This window comes from Marmota flaviventris, chromosome 2 (assembly GCF_047511675.1).
Source record: "Marmota flaviventris isolate mMarFla1 chromosome 2, mMarFla1.hap1, whole genome shotgun sequence".
Classification (NCBI taxonomy): Eukaryota; Metazoa; Chordata; class Mammalia; order Rodentia; family Sciuridae; genus Marmota; species Marmota flaviventris.
The window spans coordinates 174,841,427-174,865,393 of record NC_092499.1 but is presented as its reverse complement, the minus strand read 5'-3'; the positions used below and the strand labels follow the sequence as shown (position 1 = coordinate 174,865,393).

The 23,967-nt window shown below is 36.7% G+C and overlaps 1 protein-coding gene across 4 annotated transcripts in view; it reads left to right on the top strand.

The window, feature by feature from the left end:
* The window catches only part of Ptpra (protein tyrosine phosphatase receptor type A), a 122,049-nt gene that overhangs the window by 45,116 nt on the left and 52,966 nt on the right, over positions 1-23,967 (top strand). For all 4 annotated transcript variants that reach the window (XM_027954468.2, XM_027954461.2, XM_027954447.2 and 1 more), the window contains 2 exons: positions 20,705-20,783; positions 21,228-21,569. In XM_027954468.2, coding sequence (XP_027810269.2) covers positions 20,711-20,783; positions 21,228-21,569 — 415 coding nt within the window. In that variant the 5' untranslated portion in view covers positions 20,705-20,710. The remainder of the gene's footprint in view (positions 1-20,704; positions 20,784-21,227; positions 21,570-23,967) is intronic.

The following is a 23,967-nucleotide window of genomic DNA, read 5'->3' as shown; positions in this document are numbered from 1 at the left end:
TGTTTGAATGCTATATCTTCATCCATTTTTTGAAAATTAATAGACTTTTAAAAAAGCAGTTTTAGGTGTATGGAAAAATTGAAAAGTACAGAGAGTTCCCATATATAACCTCACTTCTGTTCCATACCCCTACATCCCCTCTTTGCATTTGTGTAGTAGATTTTTTGGGGGGAGGGTGGGTACAGGGGATTGAACCCAGAGGGGTTCAACCACTGAGCAACATTCCCAGCCCTTTTTTATTTTTTATTCTGAGACAGGGTCACTAAATTGCTTGGGGCCTCACTAAGTTGCTGAGGCTGGCTTTGAACTTATGATTCTCCTGCCTCAGTCTCCTGTGCCACTGCACTCAGCTCATGTGGTAGGTTTTTTTTTTTTTTTCCATTAGTCATCCAGTGTTGATAGATGATTACTAACTAAAGGCCACAGTTTATGTCAGATTTTATTATTTTTGTTCTACATTCTACCAGTTTGGACTAGTGTATAATTACATATACCCACCATTGTAGTATCTTACAGAATAATTTCACTGCAGTAAAAGTCCCCTATTTTCCATCTAGTCACCCCTGCCATTCCTTTCTCTGAAGGAGGATTTAGTACACAAATTTTAAAAGTTCATTTCTCTAGCTCCCTCCTCACCATAATTCTCTCTTGAGTATGGTTGTGCTGGAGTTGGTTCTCTCTTGTTTTTCTAGCTTTGAGGTGGAAGACAGCTCCATCCATGTTCTCCACAGATGCTACATGATTGCAACAATTCTGCCCCACAGTGCCTGATGGTGGTGTGGTGGTGGGGAGCCTCTTTTTTTTCCTGTGTGTCTGAAATAGGGCAAGAGTGGTCAAAATGGTTTTGCCCGTCTGTGCTGCCCCTTTCTTAGTCTTTTGTCTAGAGAAAAAACAGACTTTTCTTGCCACTTTCTTTTTTGTGCTTATTCATGTTTTCAGGTGTGGACTTTTCGAAAGTTGAAGCTAGGACATATTAGAAGTCAAATGAAATAAAACAAGAGATAGGGAACTTCTTGTTTCATTGGTCTTTGTGTCCTGTGGCTCCTAGCCAGTCCTTTCTTTTTTCTACCTTTCATAATCCTTGAGTTGTTTCATAAATTTTATTCATGGTTTTTGGTTGTATATGGGAGTAATAGAATATTCTTAATCCATCTTTCCCGAATGGTAAAGCCTCTTTGCAGTTTTAAATTATGAAGTTTATACTCAGTTTCATTAGTTTTTGTTTTTTTTTTTTTTAACCTATATGCTTTTTCCCTGAGAGCTTTCCTTCACAAACCTGTTTCTTTTCCTCTGTTCCCTTACTCATTGAATGGCACCTTCTTGGTAAACCAGAAACCCAGAAAGAGTAGCATCTCACACCTACCTCTCCTACCACATGAGCAAGTCCACTATCAAGTTCTTGCAGCTTATCTCATAAATATCTTCCTACTTGTATCCACCTAATCATCTAGTAGTGCTGCCCACATTGCTACTCTGCCCTCTCTACTTAGCTAAAGTGTTCATTCCAAAATACAGGGATTTACATTCTTCAAAGGCTTCTTAATCCTTGGAAAAGAAGAAAAATTCTTGTGTGGTCCTGCTCTGTATACATCTCCAGCCTCGCCTGGCACCATGTTCCTGTTCACTCTTTGTGCTCCAGACACAATGACTTCTTTCAGTGGCTTCTACCCTCTCTGTGGCCCCTGACTAAAAAGAAGTTCCCTGACTACCTGACTCCTGTTCATCTTTTACATCTTAGCTCAAGGGTTGGTGCCTAAGGGAGGCCTTGGCTGAGCTCCCTGACTAGGTTAAAAAAAAAAAATTGTTACATAGGCTCTTAGAGTCCTGTAATTCTCTTTCCTTGTCACATTTGTGAGGTAATTTGTTTAATGCTAGTAGGATGTAAGTTACATGAAGTTAGGGATTCAGTTAGATTTATTATTTCATTTCTAGTACCAAGAACAGGGCTTAGTACATAGAAAATGCTCAGTAAATGTATCCCCCCCATGAATGAATTTTACACAAAAAAAATCAAGAATTTTTATAATATTTGTTAGGGTAATCGTGTAGTGTTTTTTTTTTTTTTGAAGTGGTACTGTCAGTTGAACCCAGAGGTGCTTTACCACTGAGCTATATCCCCAATCCTTTCTTTTGGTAAAAGGGTCTCACTAAGTTGCCAAGGATGGCTTGAACTTGCAATCCTCTTGCCTCAGCCTGGCATATTTTGAATTGTTTTTGTGAGACTCTTTATTAATATTTTCCTATTAATAGACTGTGGTTAAATTTCTGAAGTTTACCTTACTTGGTCATTTTGTAGTATGATTATAACATGCTGCATTTTCTTTGCTGGAGATTTTAAAATTAGTTTTTTTTGGTTGTTGTTGTTATGCCTTGTCAGATTTTGACATCAGTCATAGTAGTGTCTTCATGGATGATTTTATTAAACTATCTTTATTTTTTATCATTTCTATATTTTTATGTTTTAAAATATCTCCTGTAAACAGCACGTAGTTGAGTTTTTGTTAGTTTATTTAATTAATACAGTTGAATATAAATCTGTGATCTTACTCTTGGCTTTTTATTTGCCCCATTTTTTTTTCTATGTTCTTTTTTCTTTTTTGATTTGATAGACTTTTTTGCTATTGTTATTTTCCCTCCTCTTATCTTGGAAATAGATACTGTTCTTTTCAGATTACTCTCTTCTTTTAGTATTTATCACATTAATGCATTTTTTTCCTAAAATTTAAAAAAACATTTTTTTAGTTGTTGATGGACCTTTATTTTATTTATTTATATGTGGTGCTGAGAATCAAACCAAGTGCCCACACATGCTAGGCAAACTCTCTACCACTAAGACACAACCCTAGCCCTATAATTGTTTTTTTAATGCATTGGTTCATCTTAGACAGTACAAAGATCTTGGTATACTTCGATTTATTTTATCCCTTCCTTGTGTAATCTATTTTTATTTTGTATTTTAATCATATATGTTGTAACCCTCATAAGACATTATTGTTTATATAGATCATTTAGATCTATTCACATATTAACACTTTTATTTTTCACTCCTTTTAATCTTTTAAACAGATGGAAAATAATCTCATGAAAACATCCTTTAGTAATGTCTTAGTGTTGTTTTGCTGGTAATGAATTTTGTTGAGATTTCCTGGTCCAGGGTTTTTTATTTCACTGTTATATTCTCAAGAGATATTTTTGCTGGGTATAGGTTGACAGTTTCTTTCCTGACCTTTGAAAGTAATCATTCCATTGCCTCTGACTTCTGTCTGTATTTGTTAGGATTCATCAGAGAACAGAATGAAAAGAATGTGTGTGTGTGTGTGTGTGTGTGTGTGTGTGTATACATACATACTATTTACAATTATATACCATATTACTAATTATGTGAAATATTAGTCATATTGTATATTACATTAAATATATACTATACATATTTACAGATGCTCCTTGATTTAGAATAGGCATACATCCCCAAAATTGAAAATATTGTAAGTCAAAAATGCATTCACTGTACCTAACCTATCAAATATCATAGTTTAGCGTAGATGTATACCTTAAATGTGCTCAGAATATATACATTAACCTATGGTTGGGCAAAATCATGTTACGCAAAGCCTTTTTCAGTGGTGAAGGTAATTGAATCCAGGGTTGCCCTACCATTGAGCTACATTTCCAATCCCTTTTTTATGTTGAGGCAGGGTCTTACTAAGTAAGCTTCTCAGGCTGACCTTGACCTTGCAGTTGAATAGCTGGTATTACAGGTGAGTACCTTTGCACCCAGCACAAAGCCTAATTTTTAATAAAGTATTGCATATCTTACAAAATCTATTCAATCTGTAATGAAAGAGAAAAACAATGATTATATGCTTTCTCAGCATCCAGCATTGAAAAGTTAAAAAAAAAAAAATCATAAGTCAAACCATTATAACTTGGGAACCATCTGTGTATATTTATATATGTAGATTTATTTTAAGGAATTGACTTGATCTGGGAGGTCTGCAGATAGGAAGGAGTTGCAGCATGAGTCCAAGAGTACTCTGCTGGAAAATTCCCTCTTGCTTGGGGTAGGTTAGCCTTTTCTTCTATTCAGATGTTCAGCTGATTAGAGGACATTCAACTGCACTCAAAGTCCATCCATTTAAATGTAAACCTGATTCAAAAACACCCCCACAGAAACATCTAAGACAGTTTTTAAGCAGTTAATTCAGTCACTGTAGCCTAGCCAAATTGGTATAAAATTAACCATCACAAGTCCATCTGTTGTCAACTTGGCACCAGTACCCATTTCTTTAAATTATATTTAATCTTAGGTGTGGTGATGCATGCCTGTAATCCCAGTGACTCGAGGCCAAGACAAAAGGATTGGAGACTGGAATCCGTCCTTGGCAATTTAGTGAGACTCTCTTTCAAAATAAAAAGTAAGAAGAACTGGTGATGTAGCTCAGTAGTAGAGGGCCCTGGGTTCAATCTCCAGTACCAAAACCAAGAAGCAACATAAATTGCTTATACCTTTTTTTTGTTGTTGTTACCAGAGATTGAACATAGGAGCACTTAACTACTAAGCCACATCCCCAGTCCTTTTTTCAATTTTTTAAAATTTTGAGACAGAGTCTCACTAGGTTGCTCATAGTCTTGCTAAATTGCTGAGGCTGCTTTGAACATGCAATTCTTCTGCCTCAGCCTCCTGGAGCCACTGGGATTTCAGGCATGAGCCATCGTACTCAGCATAAATTATACTTAATTTCTAACTAAAGACAATTAAAAGGTCCTATTTCTACCTCATGTTATAGAGCTGTCTTACATACAACTGTAAACCACTCTCTTTCCTCAGAAGCAGATGCAAAGTTCTTGGATGATATTTATCTTTTCTTTGGTATTCTGCAACTTAAACACTATAATGTGAAGTTAGGAATGCTTAAATATTATGATTAACTGTTAATCTGATCATATTCCATGAAGAAAAGATCTCTATCCATTTTCTGCTGCATAACAAAACATCCCCAAATGTACTAGTTTAAAGTAAACCATCTAAATGCCTCACAGTTCTGTGAATAGCACTCTGTGCTGGGTTATCTGTTTGATTCTTCTGCTGGTCTTGATTGGAGTCATTTTTGTTGCTGTAGTTAGTTATTGGTTCATCTGGGACTGAGATTGTCTTGAGCACATGTGTGGCAGTTGGAGTGGGCTGTCCATTTAAGGAGGTAAGCTGAGGCTCCCTCCTCACATTATGACACTAGCATTTCCACAGCTGCAAGATTTCATGGCGTCAACATGGAAATCACATCATCACCTCTGCATTTTATTGGTTTAAGCAAGTTATGGAGCCAGCTCTAATTATAGGAATGGGAAAATAAACTTCAACTCTCTATAGGAAAAGTGGCAGTGTCTCACTGTAAAAGGTATGTGGACAGGGATGGGAGTTTTTGTATCCATCTTTGCTAACAATCTACCACTATGTAGCATGTATGTATGTAAGTATTGGTACCAGGGATTGAGTCCAGGAGCACTTAACCACTGAGCCACATCTCCATCCCTTTTTCATATTTTATTAGAGACAGAATCTCACTGGATTGCTTAGGACCTCACTACATTGCTGAGGCTGGCTTTGAACCCACGATCCTTCTGCCTTAGCTTCCTGAGCTGCTGGGATTACAGGTGTGCGCAACCACGTCTGACCCAATATGTCTTTTTTTCCCCTCTGGCTGCCTTAAGATTTTTTTTCCTTAATAGTTCTTCTGGTTTTCAAAAGTCTTGACTGAGGTGTATCTAGACACAGGGACGCTGGTTTCCTTTTTATTTATCTGCTTGAGGGTCTTAGGACTTCTTAAATCTGTGGTTTGGTGTCTTTTGTTGGATTTGGAGAATTTTCTGCCCTGGTCTCTAAATATTTCTTCTGTTCCATTTCTTTCTTCCCTTCTATCTAAGGCTCAAATTACATGTAAGTTTAGATTATCTCACTGTATCTTCTCTACCTTTTATCCTATTTCCTTATTTCTTATCCTTTGGTGTGTCATTCTAGATACTTCTTTCTGATTTATCTTTCATTTCATTAATTCTCTCTTAAGCTGTATTTTATTGTTCTTAAATCCATCTAATGAAATCTTTGTTTCAGTTATTGTATTTTTTTTTTCAATTCTTGAGTTTCTATTTGACCCTTATTTTAGGTCTACTATTAACATTCTTTTTAATAGCACTAATTCTTGGCTGAAATTCTTTGTTAGACTGTTCTTGTCTGCTTTCTACTGATGCTCATGTTGTCTTTTGATGAATTAATACACTGTGTTTTAAAAATTGTTTGTAGAAATAGTTGAGATTTAGGATACTATCTTTTTGTAGAAAGGATTTACATTTTTTCTAGTCTTTCCTAGGTGCCTTAAATCATTTTAATGCAGTTTCAGAGGTTGCAGTATCACAATCACTATAGGGCTGGTCAACTTCAGTCTACTGCCTATTACACCTATTTTGTGTGAAACACTTTGCTAGATGCTGTGTAAGTCCTGTGAGCAAAACAGACCTGGTCTTTGGTCTACATGAATTAAAGGCATGATTATGATTGACAGGTAAATATATATACAATTAATATGTTAAGTTCTGTGAAAGCAGTGAATACTTTACACAATAGGCTGCTGTGATAGTATTTGGAGTAGAAAGGGAACGAGAATGGTTGTATTATAACTAACTGGGGCAAGTTCTGTTTAAGATGTAACCTGGCTGATGAGAAAGAACTAGGAATAGAAACTGCTAGTCAGAAACTGTTGCCATAGTGAAAACTAGATAACAACCAAAAAAGTATATGAGAGATAAAAGGGAAGAGGACAGTGGGGAAGGGAATGTAAGATTGACTTAGAATTATAATAATGAACTCTGGGACATTACCTAGCTGCCATTTTTCTCCTATTTCCCTTCAGAAAAACTGGTGAATTAAGTATTGATGAATCTGGACTCTGGATTTAGCTTTGTGATCTAGGCCTAGTTACCTAATTTCTTTTCGTTCAAAACAAAGCAAAAGAAGGGAAGAAGATGGCAAACATGAACGTGAGATAGAAAATATGGAAGGAAGCACATGAAGACTGACAAATTCGTGTTGCTCACAAGTGTTTGCAGTTTGATATTTGTAGTAGGCATTCTAAAAGTATACCTGTTAATTTAGCAGAATGAGAACAGATTAGATAATTTTTTTATCACTAAAGAAAAGATAAGAATTTTCCATCATTTCTCTATTTAAAGGAAAGAGTAAACGAATGAAAATGAAGAAAAGTTACATTGATTTTTTTGTTTTCAGAATGAAAAGAGTTGTTGACTAACTTGAAATGTTTTGGGCAACTTGAGTAAGAGAGGTGAGAAAATGTCTCAAGGGCAGGAGCTATTTTATTCTTTGCCTCCACACAGGGCACAAGACAAGGAATGTAATTAACAAATCACTGAGTGTTTCTCTGCTTTAAGGGAACTTGGACTATCATTACCTTACAAGTAGTTTACCATCCATTTGTTTTATATGCATTCCATAAAGAGATTAAGAAACTATTTCTTCTGATGATATTACTAGCCCAAACTTCTGATCTGGCCCATGGATTATATAATTGAAATGTCCTCAAAACCCAGCAATCAGAGAACTTGTTACTCTGAGGTAAACAAGCGTACCTCTCAGAGCCTTCTGAGTCTTTTCTGCCTTTAGTTAAGGACCCTAGGACTTGAGGTGATATTTAGGAGGGAAAGATTGCAACTTGGTAGTTATACTTCTTGTATCTTAATTCTCCAATTATTATGTAGGGTTTTCTTTTTCTAGAAAGAGACTAATCTGGAATGAGAATGAATTCTCATCAGTAAAAGCAAAGCTTTAAGTAGGTCATCTGACTTTGCTTTTGTGCTTCACATTCACCCTAGTTATAAAAGAGCCTTTCATGAGTATTCTAGGCTTTCATCACTGCCAGACTCTCCACAGGCATTGTGAAAGAATTAAGCTACCCACCCTCCCCCATGCTGGTCTCATGGACTCTTTCATAGACTGTACACTAGACTATGTTTAGCTCAGCAGGATCTTTTTGAAACACTGAATCCATGAACAGTTTTCCTTCTAAATTAGAGATTCAGTATTGATTAGTATTACAGCCACAGAAGTTAGTGTCTGCCAGTATCTAATAGGTATGGTGACTTGCAACCTTATTTTGGCCAGATTATGAGGCCAAAGTTTAAGTAGTGTTTATATTAAAGTGACTTATATCTGAAATTTATCTATAAATTTCTGTCACTTCAGTTGGATAGGATGTTTATAAATGCTTCAAATAATCTAGTTAATGTACGCATAATTAAAAATTTTAAAGAAGCTGGTTAACATTGAAATAAATTTTTCAAGTTTTGACCACAGGAGTGGAAGAAAAGGAAACTTGGAATTTTGAAGGAATACTTAGCAACTTGCTTTTAGCAAGGGATAGTTAGGGGTAATAAAGGGTTTACATTTACTGGCATTTGCATTCTGTTAAGATCCATACCTCTCAAGAAAATTACAACTATATGGGGCTAGTCATAAGTTTGATTTTTGAAGGACTACAGCCCATCAGTTATAATGGGTTCCATTCAATTTTGGTGAAATAAGTCTTGGGTCTGCCAGTATCCTGCTGGAGTTGTTCCCACTGTAAAATATTCTCCAACATCTTTTGGGGTGTTAGTCTCTTAAATCCTTTATTTTATCAATCATTATTGCTATCTACCTTCTTATCAATATACTATGCTTAGTGATTCAGCAGTTCAGCCGTTCTTTTGCCAGTACTCAACCCCTTTGCTTATAGTTTTATTACATTTATCCAGCAAAACCTTGATTCTGTGTGTTCTCCAAATTGTTAGTGTATAGAGCAGTTTTCTAGAGAAGAAGTCTAGAAAAATGGGTCTTACCTCATCTGGGCTGCCCAAAGTCAGCACCTCCTATTATTTTCTGCAGCATTATTACTATACTAATCACTTACAAAAACTTTATCCTACTGTCTTCACCTGGCTCTCTGCTTTGACCTGCTGCATACATCACATAGAAATCTTAAAAAGATGGGCCCCGCGTGTGGCGCACACCTGTAAAAACCCAGGGACTTGGGAGATAGAGGCAGGAGGATCACAAGTTTGAGGTCAGCCTCAGCAACTAAGTGAGGCCTCAAGCAACCTAATGAGACCCTGTCTCAAATTTTTAAAAAATACATAAATATAAATAAAAAGGACTGGGGATGTGGTGGCCCAGTGGTAAATCCCCTCTGGGTTTAATTCCAAGTATCAAAAAAATTCACTTGCTCTGAGGTGCCTTTTAAATGCAAACCAACCAATCCGGAGCCCACTGATCAGCCTCAGTTATCAGGCTCCCAAGGGACTCTCACACTGTGAACCACTCTGTGCCTACCCTGTTTACTTCATCACTAGGTAACAGAAAACTAGGGACAGCCCCAAGCCCCCAGAACCCACTGAAATTATTCAAACTAGCCAATCCTGAGCCTCCTTACCCTTCCTTGCCCATTCCTTCCCACTGAAACCACAATAAGGATTCTTGCCTGTGTTTTCACCTTGTTCCCTCAGCCTCCCAACTGATTTTAGTATTTCCTCCTTTAGTTTCCTTATGGCATGACAGGTACCTTCCTCCTTAAAACAGGAACCATCTTTTCAGTCACAGACATTCTGCGCTGGTCTGTTGGTCTCACTGTACCTGAATAATAATTTCTAGCATCTTCCATCTGCTTGATTGTCTTCTGTGTATTTTTTTCAATGAAAATATCTGCTCAGCTGGGTGTGGTGTAGGTGCACCTGTAATCTCAGCAGCTTGGGTCTCTGAGGCAGGAGGATCACAAGTTTGAGGGCAGCCTCAGCAACTTAGCAAGACCCTGTCTCAATATATAATAAAAAGAACTGGTCGTGCCACTCATTGGTAGAATTCTGGGTTCAATCCCCAGTACTGAACAAAAGAAAGTACCTGTTCAAATCTAACTTCCTATTCCTTTTTCCTCTGTAACCCATGGCAACCATCATTCTATTTTCTAACTCCTAGATTTGACTACTCTTGGAATCATGGAATATTTGTCGTTTTGTCCCTGTCTTATTTTACTTAGTATAATATACTCGGGGTTCATCCATGTGGTAATGTGTCAGAATTTTTTTCCTATTCAATGGTGAATAATGTTCCATTGTATGTATATACCACATTTTATTTATCATCTGCTGATGGATGCTTGGGTTACTTCCATTTGGCTATTGTGAATAGTGCAGCTACATGAACATTGGTGTGCAAATGATTTTTTCAAGTCCATGCTTTCAATTCTTTTGGATATATTACCAGAATTAAAATTTCTGGATCATATGGTTGGTTGGTTTATATCAGAGATTGAATTTAGGGGCACTCAACAACTTTTGTTTGTTTGTTTATTCATTCATTTATACATACATACATATCAGGGATTGAATTCAGGGGCACTCAACCACTGAGCCACATCCTGAGCTATATTTTGTATTTATTTAGAGACAGAGTCTCACTGAGTTGCTTAGCACCTCGTTTTGCTGAGGCCAGCTCACATCCTCCTGCCTCAGCCTCCCAAATTGTTGGGATTATAGGCATACACCATCACACCTGGCTTGTATGGTTTAATTTTATAAGGAATTGCTATACTGATTTCTAAAGCAGTTGTAACATTTACATTTCTATCAGCAGTGCATAGGGTTCCAATTTCCTTACATTCTTCAACAATATTTGTTATTTTCTGGTTTTTATGTTTTTGTTTTGTTTTGTTTTAGTAGTAACCAACCTAGTGGGTATGAAATGGTCTCTGATTATGGTTTTGATTTGCATTTCCCTAATAGTGATATTGAACATTTTTTAATGTGTTTTTTGGCCATTTGGATATCTTCTTTGGAAAAATGTCTGTTCATGTCCTTTCCCTATTTTTTAATCAGATTGTTTTTTGTTGTTGAATTGTAGGAGCTCTTTATGTATTCTGGGTTTCAATTCCATATTAGATACGTGATTTATATACATTTTCTTCCATCTTTGTATTGCATTTTCATTTGTTGATAGTATTCTTTGATTCACAGAAGTTTTTTTAATTTTTTTTATTCTAATCAGTTATACATGACAGCAGAAAGCTTTTAATTCATTGTACACAAATAGAGCACAACTTTTCATTTCTCTGGTTGTACATGATGTAGAGTTGAACCACATGTGCAGTCATACATGTACTAGAGTCATGATATTCATCTCATTTCACCATCTTTCCTACCCCCATGCCCCTTCTTTCCCTCCCTTTGGCCCAGTCAAAGTTCCTCCATTCTGCTTGCAACCCCATCCCCACCCCAGCCCCATTATAAATCAACACCCACAAAAGTTTTAAATTTTGATGAATGTTATAGTATAGATGTGGTGTCCCCAAAATCTCAACGTTTGAGACAATGCAAGAAAGTTTGGAGGGAAGAAATTTTTGGGTTATAGCCTTAACCTAATCTGATTTAATCCCTGATGGGATTAACTAAGTGGTAGCTGGAGGCAGGTGTGGTGTGGTTGGAGGAAGTGGTTCATTGAGGGTGTGGCTGTATTTTTGCCTGGAGAGTAGAGTGTCTTTCTCTGCTTTCTGATCATCATGTGAGCAGCTTCCCTCTGCCACACTCTTCAACCATGATGTCCTGCCTCTCCTTGAGTCCTGAGGAATGGAGCCAGCCACTCTGCTGAGACCTACGAAACCGTGAGCCCCTAAATAAACCTTTCCTCCTTTACTTTGGTCTGGTTGGGTCTTTTATTCACAGCGGCGAAATAACTGACTAAAACAGTGAAGTCCAAATTTATCTCTTGTTTTATTGCCTATGCTTTTGGTGTCATAAGAAATCATTGCCAAATTCAGTGTCATGAAAGTTTTGCCCTATGTTTATTATAAGAGTTTTATAGTTTTAGTTCTTACATTTAGGTCTTTGACCCATTTGGGGTTAATTTGTGTATATAGTTAAAGGCAAGGATCCGACTTCAGTTTTTTGTATGTGAATATCTAGTTTTCCAGGCTACATGTTTTAAAAAGGCTGTCCATTGAATTGCTTTTGCACCTTTGTAAAAAAATATTTGAGCATATTTGTGTGTGTCTATTCATGGTTCAGTATTTTATCCCATTTTTCTTTATGTCTATTCTGTGCTAAGACTACACTATCTTAACTATGGTAGCTACACAGTAAACCTTAACATTGGGTAGCAAGGTTCCTCTCTCTTATTTTCCTGGTTTGTCTCATTTTTAGGTTTTATATAGATAAGCTGTACTATGTGTGGTTTTATGTATCTAATGGCATGCTTTAAAAACAAATACTTTTCCATATTGTTCAATGTTTTAATTAATTTGCAATATAAATGTATACCAGACTCTATTTTATGTTTGTTCATTGTCCTAACAATGACTGACATTCCTACCTCCAGGGTCTTCTCTGCCAGGGCCCCAAACTGAGTTTTGCCTGAGGCGTAACCTAAAGGCAGGAGAACTTAAGAATCTTGATTCATAGCCTTCCTTAGTCGTCCAGATTTATTTTCCGTGGAATTTCATCTGCAGAAGGGAGCTGCTCTCCAGGGCCACTAGCTGCAGGGGGTCCTCTATCCTTTGATTTAGACTTTTCTATTATATCGCCTTTTTCAAGAGAAGACCTAAGAAGAGAGTGGGGTTCTGATGTCCTGGAGCTTTAGCTCTTCAGCATTTTTTCAGGCTGTTTTTTTATCAGCAACAGCTCTTCACTGTGCTATTCCTACCCCACTCTCCTGGTGGCAAGTATCAGTTTTCTACTCATCAACACCCACCTACTCTGCTTGTCAGATGTCTCCTGCCTGACTTGCTCATTGCTGCCTTTGTCAGTTGTACAGCTGTCCTCTTCCCTACTTTGGCTTCCTGCCTGTCTTCCATGGCAGCTGCTTTGTCATTGCATGTCTGCTATCCTGCCCCTTCTCCCACCACCTCTTGCAGTTACAACATGTATTGCAGTATTGCACATTCTTCACGTTCAGAACTACACTCATCATCTTCCACATGGTATGCCCCCAAACCAGTCATCCTCCAGCATATAGCACTGGAATTCCTTACCTCAGCTTCTCATTAAGTCTTTAATTTGACTCCCATAAATAATCAAGTCTCCTGTAGAAATTCCTGTTTTGCTCTGAGGTCCTCCTACTTTATTGGCTAGATTATTTTGAAGGCTTTGGATAGTGACCTGCCTTACTATAAATATTACCAGTTGAATCCTCCATTCTGCAGTTAATTATTATTTTTAAAATCCAAATTGTTCCAGTCAACTTCCCAAAATCTTTAGTGGTTCCCCTTTGTGTTAAGTGGTAAGTCATTACTTTGTTTTATTTATATATTTATTTATTTATTTATTTGAGAGAGAGAGAGGGAGGAGAGAGAATTTTAATATTTATTTTTTAGTTTTTTCGGCAGACACAACATCTTTGTTTGTATGTGGTGCTGAGGATCGAACCCAGGCCGCACGCATGCCAGGCGAGCGTGCTACCGCTTGAGCCACATCCCCAGCCCCTACTTTGTTTTATTTTTTTGGTTTGTTTTTTTGTGGGGGAGTGCTTTTTATTGTGTTCAGTCTACATCATGATTGAGAAAAGGTTCCTCTTCTCGCCTCATGGTGTTCATTTAACCTCCTGCCTGCATCCTCATGGACATTAGTCTTTCATGTCTGTCATTTTTATATTCATTTAACAGAAATTTATTGAAGTCTTGCTTGATGCCCTTACCCAGCTCTTTGTATTCCTGGAATGAGATGTTTTTTCAAGTTTCCAGTTCCTCTCTGCTTGAAAGGCTATGACCCTTCTCTTGGCTAGCTAGTCATATTCTTCCATGTTTAACATCTTCTCTCCTTGAAAATTCCTTCTCTGGTATACAGTTTTCCCTCCTCACCTTAGAGTTAATTGGCTCAAGTTTTTTTTTTTTTTTTAATGCGGGTAAAAATTCAGGATTTGAATAGTTTATTTGTGCCTACTACTAGTTAGCGAACTCCTTGGTGACAGTGTCCACAACTACTCTACCTGTGTGCCCCCCAATATTTGGTCAGTCATTAAGGGAAGAATATGAACTTTGGAGTTTCAAAAGCCCTGAGTTTGAATACCAGTAGATGTTTATTAAATATGTGTCCTTGTACAAATTCCTTAATCTCTGGGCTCTTTTGTTTCATGATCTGCAAAATGGGAAAAAAAAATAGTACTTGGTTCATGGGGTTATGAGGATTAAATGGGTTAAAGGTACATAAAAAGTATAATAACCAGTGCCTAGCACACAGCAGGCAACCAAAGATTATAGTTGTGAAAAATATTTTCTGTTCCTAATGGTAAACAACTCTGATTAAGCAAACAACTTAACTGAAGCTACTGAACCCCTCTAGTCACCTTTTCCTTAAATTAGAGAACCTGCCCAACTCTAGGGCAGAGTTTATTGCTCCCACCTGCTGCTTTGTTTCTCTCACACCCTGGAGGCATCTTCAGCAAGACTAAGAGTTGAGCTTGTATCTTTCCCACAAAGAGTTTAATCTCCCCCAAAGAGGTAAATTTATTTAAAAATCAAGAACTAGTACTTGAATGTAGATATTAGATATCAGATGACATTTTAAAAAATCACTGCCCCTCTGTTGAGAAAGGTATAAAATGGAAATAATCGCAATTAGTTTTAGTTGGTGTTGGGAAGACTCACCTATTTCTTCATTAGTCTTTAAATCTTTAAAGATCAAGTAGTGATAGGTAAAGAAAAGCCAGGTAATCTTGGGTTTGAATTCTACGTCTGCAATATACAAACTGTGAAACCATCTCTCATTCATTATCTGCAAAATGGAAGTAAGAGTATGTAATTTGAAGAGTTGCTATGACATCTGAGAAAATGTCACAGATGTCATTTGATCGCATTTTATCAGTAATAATGAATAAATATGGAATGCTTAATTTTGAGTAGCAAGACTCTTAATGAAAGCTGTCACAACCAAAGTGTAAACTCTGGAAAATGTGCAGATTAGTTTTCCTTTATTAGTGAGGAATTCATAATGTTTTTTATAACTTTGAGTAAGTATATGCAGGGCCCACTGGTAATTCTGATCACACGAGCATCATAGGTCATAATCTGAGGAGTTGAATACAGCTCCTTGTGAGCAGCTGTATCAGGATTGGGGTAGGTCACATACATCAGACAATGGAATTGACTCATTTCTTTCTCAGGTATATAAAATATGAAGGTAAGCTGGGCTGGTGTGGCAGTTTGACAGTGTCATCAAAGAACCTAGTCTTTTATCTCTTGTTCTGATGTAAAGGTCTAGAATAGCTGCCTGAGTTCTCATTATCACATCTGCATTTCAGATTACAGAAGGGAAGAAAGGAAAAAGACTCAATTCCTCCCTTTTAAACCACATTGTTCATTGAGATCTCATAACATATTTTGGTTTCTCTCTCCTTGACTGAGAGTTTAATCACCTGTCCACACTTATTTGAGGAATGGGTATATTCTCCTTATACTAACATTCAGTTTTCTTTATTTTTCCTCTCCTTGCCCTCCTGTGAGAAGGCACTGCCCTCAGGGCCTTAGCATCCATTGCCAGGGAGGGAATGTGTATCTGGGCAAGGAGGCAGGCACTGGGCATGCCCATGAATGGTTCCTTCATCTTGGGTACAGGACATATATTTCAAATAATTTATTCCTGAAATGAATGTCAGCATGTTTAATCAATTGTCTGTGGACTAAACATTCAAAGTTTCTGTAATTCAAGAGAGACACCTCCAGGTACACAGCACAGTAAATCATAATAACACCAATATCAGTGTAACAGAGTTGATAAGGATTAAATGAAATGAGGCATACAGAATGCTCAGAGAAACTTGGCTTTTGTGATGAGAGAGCAGGTGTGAATGATTTAACAGCCAGTGGGAGATTGGGAGTGATTTAAGAGCCCACTGGGGAGTTGAGAGCTTCCACATATATCCATAGAAAATATCTCAAATCTACAATGCTGAATTTGAATTTTAAGTATATTTAGGAAATGTTCTTAGACATTCAGTATTTTTCAAATTATTGTTACTAATGGCATCTTGCTTTTATTTGTTATTTGAATGTTGATCTTTGCTAATTGAGCAACCTAATGTATATACAGTAGAAATATTATTTTAAGTTAGTAAGAAATATTTTTGTAATGAAAGGACCATATATTGGCCTTTTGAGTGGGCGGAACAGGAAGGAGAACACAATGTGTGTGCCATTGTGTCCAGTATATTAGGGAAATGCCCAGACTTCATGACTCATCTCCCCAAATCTCCTTGTTCAGTTGTCTGTACTCAGTTAACCAAAAGCTTGTGGTTCACAAAGTGTGCTTTGAAAAATGAACAGTTATAAACTTGGGTTTCTCCCATTATTGTGTCTTTTCTGGACTATAAAATTCTGTTTTTACTCAGGGCATTGTTGCCTAATAGAAAATGATGTATAAGACAGGAGAGGAAATTGTATATAAATCACTTAACAAAAGCAAATAGTTAAAATAACTGGTGTATCCATATGATTAAACACTATGCAGCCATTGACAAGAAAGATAACTATGTATTGATAATGGCATATGTTTAAGATTTATTGTATAAGTAAAAAAATGTAAGTTGCAGACATGTATAATAGAATTCTGTTTATATTTTAAGTGTGGCTATACACTCATGTAGTACAGAAAACTTCTGAAGGCAATAGAAAGAAGTATTTAGCAATCCCTTTTGGGAAATGGGACTAGCAGGTGGTGAATGTTTTACACCCCTCTGGTTTGCACTTCTTTTAATGAACATGCCTTACCTTTTTTTCCCCATAGTTGATAATGTGTAATGGTGGAAGAGGAAAAACCAAAATGACTTTCTTATTTTTAAAAAATATCCGTAAATTGTCCAGTGCAGTGGTGTGGCCTGTAATTCCAGCCGCTGGGGAGTCTAAGACAGGAGGATCTCAGGTTCAAAACCAGCCTCAGCAAAAATGAGGTGCTAAGCAACTCAGTAAGACCCCATCTCTAAATCCAATTACAAAATAGGGCTGAGGATGTGGATCAGTGGGTTGAGGGTCCCTGAGTTCAATCCCCAGCCCCTCGCCGAAAATAATCCATAAATGACAATAGTATAATGTAGTATAAAATACTCCAGAATAAATACAGGAAGAAATGTGTTGGGTGAAAAAGAATATTTTAAGGACATAAAAACTTGAATAAATGAAGAAAATATTGTGTTCTAGGATTGCAAGATTTAATTCCTTAATATTGCCAAAATGGCCATACTACCAAAGCACTGTATAGATTTCATGCAATTTTTATTAAAATTCCATGACGTTCTTCATAGAAATAGATAAAGCAGTCATGAAATTCATTTTGAAAAATAAGAGGTCCAGAATAGTCAAAGCAGTCCTCAGCGAAAAAAGTGAAGCAGAAGGCATCACAATAATAACAGTGCATAATATTCCATACCAGTTTATATCTTGGTTGCTTCTGTTTTGGCCAGCCAAGCCAGAGAACCTGCCTAGGTCCTGGCTGACTGCATTTGGTCATCTTCCCTCATAAGAAATAAGCAAATATTGTAAAAAGGAAAAGTGAATTTAATTACAATTTGACCAAACTGTTTCCACTAGTATAGAAGTGGCTACAATCTATGCAGGGGCCGGGGGAGCTGTGCTAACCAGGAACTTGTTATAATTTCGGTTTGCACATGCACCTGCCTAGGCCAGAGGGCAGCTTCTCAGTTTCCACTCAGCACAAGCAAACTCCAGATGCAGAAAAGCGGATACCAGGAAGTTGGGAAGGAAAAAACACTTTGAGTCTTTTAATTTCAAAGGGGCTGTATTACACTTCCAAGTTTTGACAATTATGAATAAAGTTGCTATAAACATCTCTTCAGGTTTTTGTGTGGGCAAAGGTTTTCAACTCATTTGGGTAAACACCAGGGGAACACACTTGCTCGGTCACGTATGATAAGGGTATATTTAATTTTATAAGAAATTGCCGGGCTGGGAATGTGGCTCATGTGGTAGCGCGCTCGCCTGGCATGCGTGCGGCCCGGGTTCGATCCTCAGCACCACATACAAACAAAGATGTTGTGTCCGCCGATAACTTAAAAATAAAAAATAAAAAATAAGAAATTGCCAAATTGTTTTTCAGAGTGACTTTACTTTTGCATTCCCACCAGGGGTGAATGAGAGTTCCTGTTGCTCTATATTCTCACAAATATTTGATATTGTCAGTGTTGGATTTTGATCATTTATGTATAATGATCTATCATTCTTGTTTTAATTTTTCAATTCTTAATATGTAATGTTCATTTTTTCACATGCTTATTTGCTATACATCTATCTTTTTTGGAAAAGTGTCTACTCAGATCTTTTGTCTGTTTTTTAAATGTAATTTTCTGAGTTTTGAGAGTTCTTTGTATATTTTGGAGAATAGCATTTTATCATGCCTTTTGTAAATATTTTATTCTAGTCTGTGGCTTGCCCGCTTAGTTCTCTTGACATCATCTTTTGCAGAGTGGAAGTTTTATTTTAAAGAAGTCCAGCTTATTTTTTTTCTTGCTTCTTATTTTTTGAATTGTGCCTTTGGTTGATGTTTTATTAAAAAGTCATTGTCAGGATACAGGAAAAATTATATGAAGTTATTTTTTTCTTAGGTTATCTTCTAGGGATTTTATACTTTAGTGTTTTACATGCAGGTCTGTGATCCATTTTGTGAAAAGTGTGATGTTTGATCTAGAATTTTTTGTAGGTAGATGGTAGGTGAGTTGTTCCAGCACCATTTGGTGAAAGGATTATTTTTGCTCCATTGTATTACCTTTACTCTTTTTTCAAATTTATGTTGGTTTATTTCTGGTCTGTCCTGTTCTGTTATGTTGATTTATTTGTGCATTTCTTTTGCCAGCATTGCACTGTCTTAATCACTGTATTTTTGTAGGTAAGTCTTGATGTCAGGTAGTTTCAGTTTTGACTGTTTCTTCTACTTCAAGTTTGAGTTGTCTTTCTTGAGTCTTTTGCCTCTCCATATAAACTTTAGAGGCCATTTATAGACTACCTGGGATATTGATCAAGATTATATTGATCTGTAGACCAGCTTGGGAAGAACTGATATCTTAATATTATTGAGTTTTCCTATCTGTTCAAGATTGAGTTCTTTTACATTTAGTGGCATTTATTTATTTATTTTAAAGTTAGATATGGTCCCCTTTATTTTTATTTCTTTATTTTTATATGATGCTGAGAATGGAACCCAAGGCCTTACGCATGTGAGGCAAGTGCTCTGCCACTGCGCCACAACCCAGCCCTTTTACTTATTTTTTATTCCATTGTTACCTTCACAATTTCTTGCGTTGTCTTTATGCTTAGAAACTTCTCATCCTGAGCTCACATAATATTTATTTATCTTCGTTTTAAGTGTGACTTTTAACTATTTGATTTTATTTGTTTGTTTGTAACAGGGATTGGACCCAGGGTGCTTAACCATTGAGCCACATCCCCAACCCTTTTTATTTTGTTTTTGAGACAGGGTCTGAGTGGCTTAGAGCTTCAGCCTCTTGAGCTGCTGGGATTATATGCATGTGTAACTATACCTGGCAAGCATTTAATTCTTTAACCCAGCTGGAACTTATTTTGGTATGTGGAATAAGGTGATGCACTAACTCCTTCCCCTCAACTACATATTTATTTTTCCCAACTTCCTGTTGATTTATCAATAATAGATTTGATGGATATATAATAGTCATCCTTCCAATTTTCCTGATCCTCGTGGAAAAAATTATGTGCATTGCCAATTTTAAAATATAGCAAGGTTAGGAATTGAACTGGTTTCTGTTAGAGATCAATGTTTGTTTGCTGTCCAGATCTTTCAGTGTTATACAGATATCACTGATTTAATAATCATAACCCACAAAGAATGAAGAAGTGGTCAAAATTTTGTGTGGCTGCACCTGGTGAAAGCCATTGTCTGAACTCATTCCCCTGCTTGGCATTGCCATGCTAACCATGGCAAACTTACAGGATGTATATGAACCTTCTACATCTCAGTCTTTTCTCACTTCTGCCCTTCCCCCCTGAGATTTTCAGGTGCCCCTTAAGAAAGCATATACTCTTTCCCTTGAAGAGTGAGTACAATATTGAATTACTTCTAGACTGGACGTCTTATGAAGTGGAGTTCATAAGCAAATTGCTTCCCTGTTGTTCCTCTAATTTCTAGCCCAGTATTAGGGGAAAGAAATCTGAATGGATGAATGAGTCACTATTACTGGTGGGAATATGCTGCTGTCTTATGTGGTTTGAGGTAGGATAGTTTGATAGTAGTTGTATAATGTCTACTTCAAAGAGTAGTACATTAATGCATTCAGACTACATTCTTGATACTTCTCTGGACTATAAAGATAGCCATCAGCTTGGGAAAAGGACTGCTACCTAGCTCTGACCCACAGAGGTACATTCTGGCTTGGGGATTTTAAACAGTTTTTCAGGTGATTCTAAAGTGTAATCGAGTTGCCTTTAAAAATGTGTTCTGATTTAGATCGACTTCTATATGTATAAAGATTCAATTAATAGTTGAACTCCTGAAGAAATGTGACTTCATAAAGATCATTGGCCCTGTAAACATATTTTAACAGCTAGGAGGATGCTTCCCCAAATACTTGTATTTTGAATAATTTGGACATAGTTATAATAATATAGGGCCTCATCTGACATGACTTCCCATTTTTCAGGTCAGCATGGATTCCTGGTTTCTTCTTGTTCTGTTTGGCAGTGGACTGATACACGTCAGTGCCAGTAATGCTACCACAGGTAAATTGTCATTTGATAAAACTGATATTTGAAACAGAATTTTACTTTCACATATAATGACCCAGATTTGAAGACCTAGTTGATATAATTTTAAACTTTTCTTTAAAAATGATAGTAAAATAAATACGTTTGGAAATCTCTGAATTGTGTTGAATGCTTAGCATTGTTCTACATGTTACTATTTTAAACATATCAGAAATATGATCTTTCCTGGAAAAAAAAAAAGTTGAACTGAGTGAAGAATTTCATTTATTTCTCCCATAGGTAGCCCTTTGGAGGAATGATTCACTTAAGATAAAAATGTGTGTGTGTGTGTGTGTGTGTGTGTGGCCTTTGTCTGATCTCCAGATATTTGATGAGTTTATTAAGGTTTACTGCCTTATATTATAACTTTTGAGTCTCGCATTCTTTGTGTAATGTTTTCTTATGTTTTGCTGTTTGTAGTTTCACCTTCCTTGGAAATTACAAGATCAATTAAAGCATCAACAGCAGAATCAGTCAAAGAACAGAACAGAACTTCAAATCCAACCTCATCAGTAACTTCTCTTTCTGTGGCACCAACACTCAGCCCAAATATAACTTTGGGACCTACCTACATAACCACTGTCAATTCTTCATACTCTGACAATGGGACCACACGATCTGTAAGCACCGATTCTGTAGGCACTACCATTTCACCAAATGGAACATGGCTTCCAGATCACCAATTCACAGATGCCAGAACAGAACCCTGGGAAGGGAATTCCAGTACTGCAGGAACCACTCCAGAAACCTTCCCTCCTTCAGGTACCAGAGATGGTTTTTGCTCCTTCTTTCACTTTTTGAGTGTATTCACCCTTTTATCATCTTTGTTTTTGCTAGCTGTAAAGTTTCTTGAAATAAGTAAAATTGCCCAAGGAAAGTAATAAAACCTAGGTGTAAAGAATTCTTTTTATTTTTATTCTTCTTTTTATTTTCTTTCTTTCTTTCTTTCTTTATTTTGGATGTAAGAACTTCTTAAGAATATCTGGTGAGCATAGAGTTAAGAGGAAGGAAGTACTTGCTGTGGTGCAAGGACTCTGAGGCAGGAGGATTACAAGTTCAAAGCCAGCCTTAGCAACTTAGCAATTTAGTGAGCCCCTGTCTCAAAATAACATATAAAAAAGGGCTGGGAATATGGCACAGTGGTTAAGTACCTCTGGGTTCAATCCCCAGCCCCAATAAATAGATAGACAGACAGACAGATAGATAGATAGATAGATAGAAGTGAAAGGAAGATTCTAGAGGATATCTTTTTGCTAGGTGATATCCTACTTAGGTTGGGGAGGCCTAAGTGTGTTTAAAGGGAAGAAAAAGGTTGTAAATACAAGCAAAAGAGGGGAGCTAATTGATGATGCAAGAGACTGAAGATGAAAGGATACAGAGACTGAGTAATGATTAGCTTTGAAAAGGAGAGAATCATGGAGACCATGAGAAAGAAAATGAAAATGAATGTCCCATAACAATTAGCTGCAGAATGGAAGACCAGTGTCAAGGCATGGAATTAGAAAGGGGCTCAGGGAAACTGTTACATTGCAGTGACAATTATTTAGGACCTTGGCCTAGTCCCCTTTCTCCTTGAATCAGCACCAGTGGATTAAAGCAGAGGTGGTCCCTGAGATAGAATTAGAGCCCTGTGTCTGAGACCAGGTGGAATAGGTCAAGTTTCTGACTTTGAACATCAGGTTCCTAGTCTAAGATGATTAGAGGATCCCTGAAAGAGCTTCTGTGAAGAATAAATAGTTGTTTTCTGATTGCCATATTACTGTCATTCCTTTTTCTAGCAAAATCACTGTTGCCTCTTCTATGATTCCATCCTTTTAGCTCAAATTTCTTCCCTGTTTTATGAATTCCCCTGGGTGGACTCATGTCTGGTGCATGGGAGAGCATTCAGAAAGTACTTGCAAAATCACATCTCATTTGGTTATTCCAGATGACATCTTTCATCTAGACTTCAAAGCCCAGACCTAATATCTGCTTATGTTAATCTCATTTTTTTCTGCAATAAAGGCAGTGTAGCATTTGCAGTTAAGAGCATAGAGCCATTTTACCTGTTTGTATCCCAACTCTGACAGAAGCTCCTTTTGTGACCATTGGCAAATTTACTTAATCCTGTACTTCAATTTCTTCATCTGTAAAATAGGTGTGAATGGTAGTAATAGTTTTTACCTTACAGAGAATCTATTCTGATTAAGCAGATTAATACGGGTAATTACATATTATGGTGCCTGCACATGATAAGCACTCTTTTGAAGTTTTAGCTTTTATTATGTTACAATTATTGCTCTGATAGTTACTAATAAAATAAATGAATGTAATGGCATTCCACTATCCTTGATGAGATAGACAGCTGCAAACAAATAAGGTCTGTTATTTGCTTTGGGCTTTAATTATACTTTATCAGTTATTACAATGCCTAACATATAAGAGTTTTATGGAATAATCTGATTAAGGGAGTTTTATATTTTATAGGTGAAAGAGTTTTCTAATGATGAAACTATAATTTATGGAGTATTTTTTTTTAAAGAGAGAGAATTTTTTTAAATATTTATTTTTCAGTTTTCGGCGGACACAACATCTTTATTTTATTTTTTATTTTGCCAGGTGAGTGCGCTACCGCTTGAGCCACATCCCCAGCCCTATGGAGTATTTTTTAATGTGCAGTTTATGACCCATTCATGAAATCAGTTTAATGGTCCACCACTGCTGTTTGTTTGTTTCAGTGAATGGTCCTATTCTATTTCTGTTTTTTTTTTTTTTAATCTTATGCATATAATTTTGTGAAACTTTTGTTATACACAAGCACAGTGTAGATATGTCTACTGAATGACAGTGTAAAATGTATTTCTTGCTGTGGGTTATGGTAATTGCTTAGAGAGGAAACATACAATAACTTGTACGAGCTGAAGGAGTAAGTGGATGAGGTGAGACTGTACTCAGGCCTAACTAATTTTATGACTCATGTTCTATTTTGTATGTCCTTCATTTGACAGTTTTATGAGGAGACATGGATAATTAGCTCCTTTTGATACATGCTTAATTTAAGATTATATAGAGAGCATAAATGATTTGCTTTAGATATCAATGCTTATAAGTAGGAAATTAAGCATATTTCTCACTTTTGTGGGCTTTCCCACATCTTTTGTACACTGATGTAGGCCTGAAT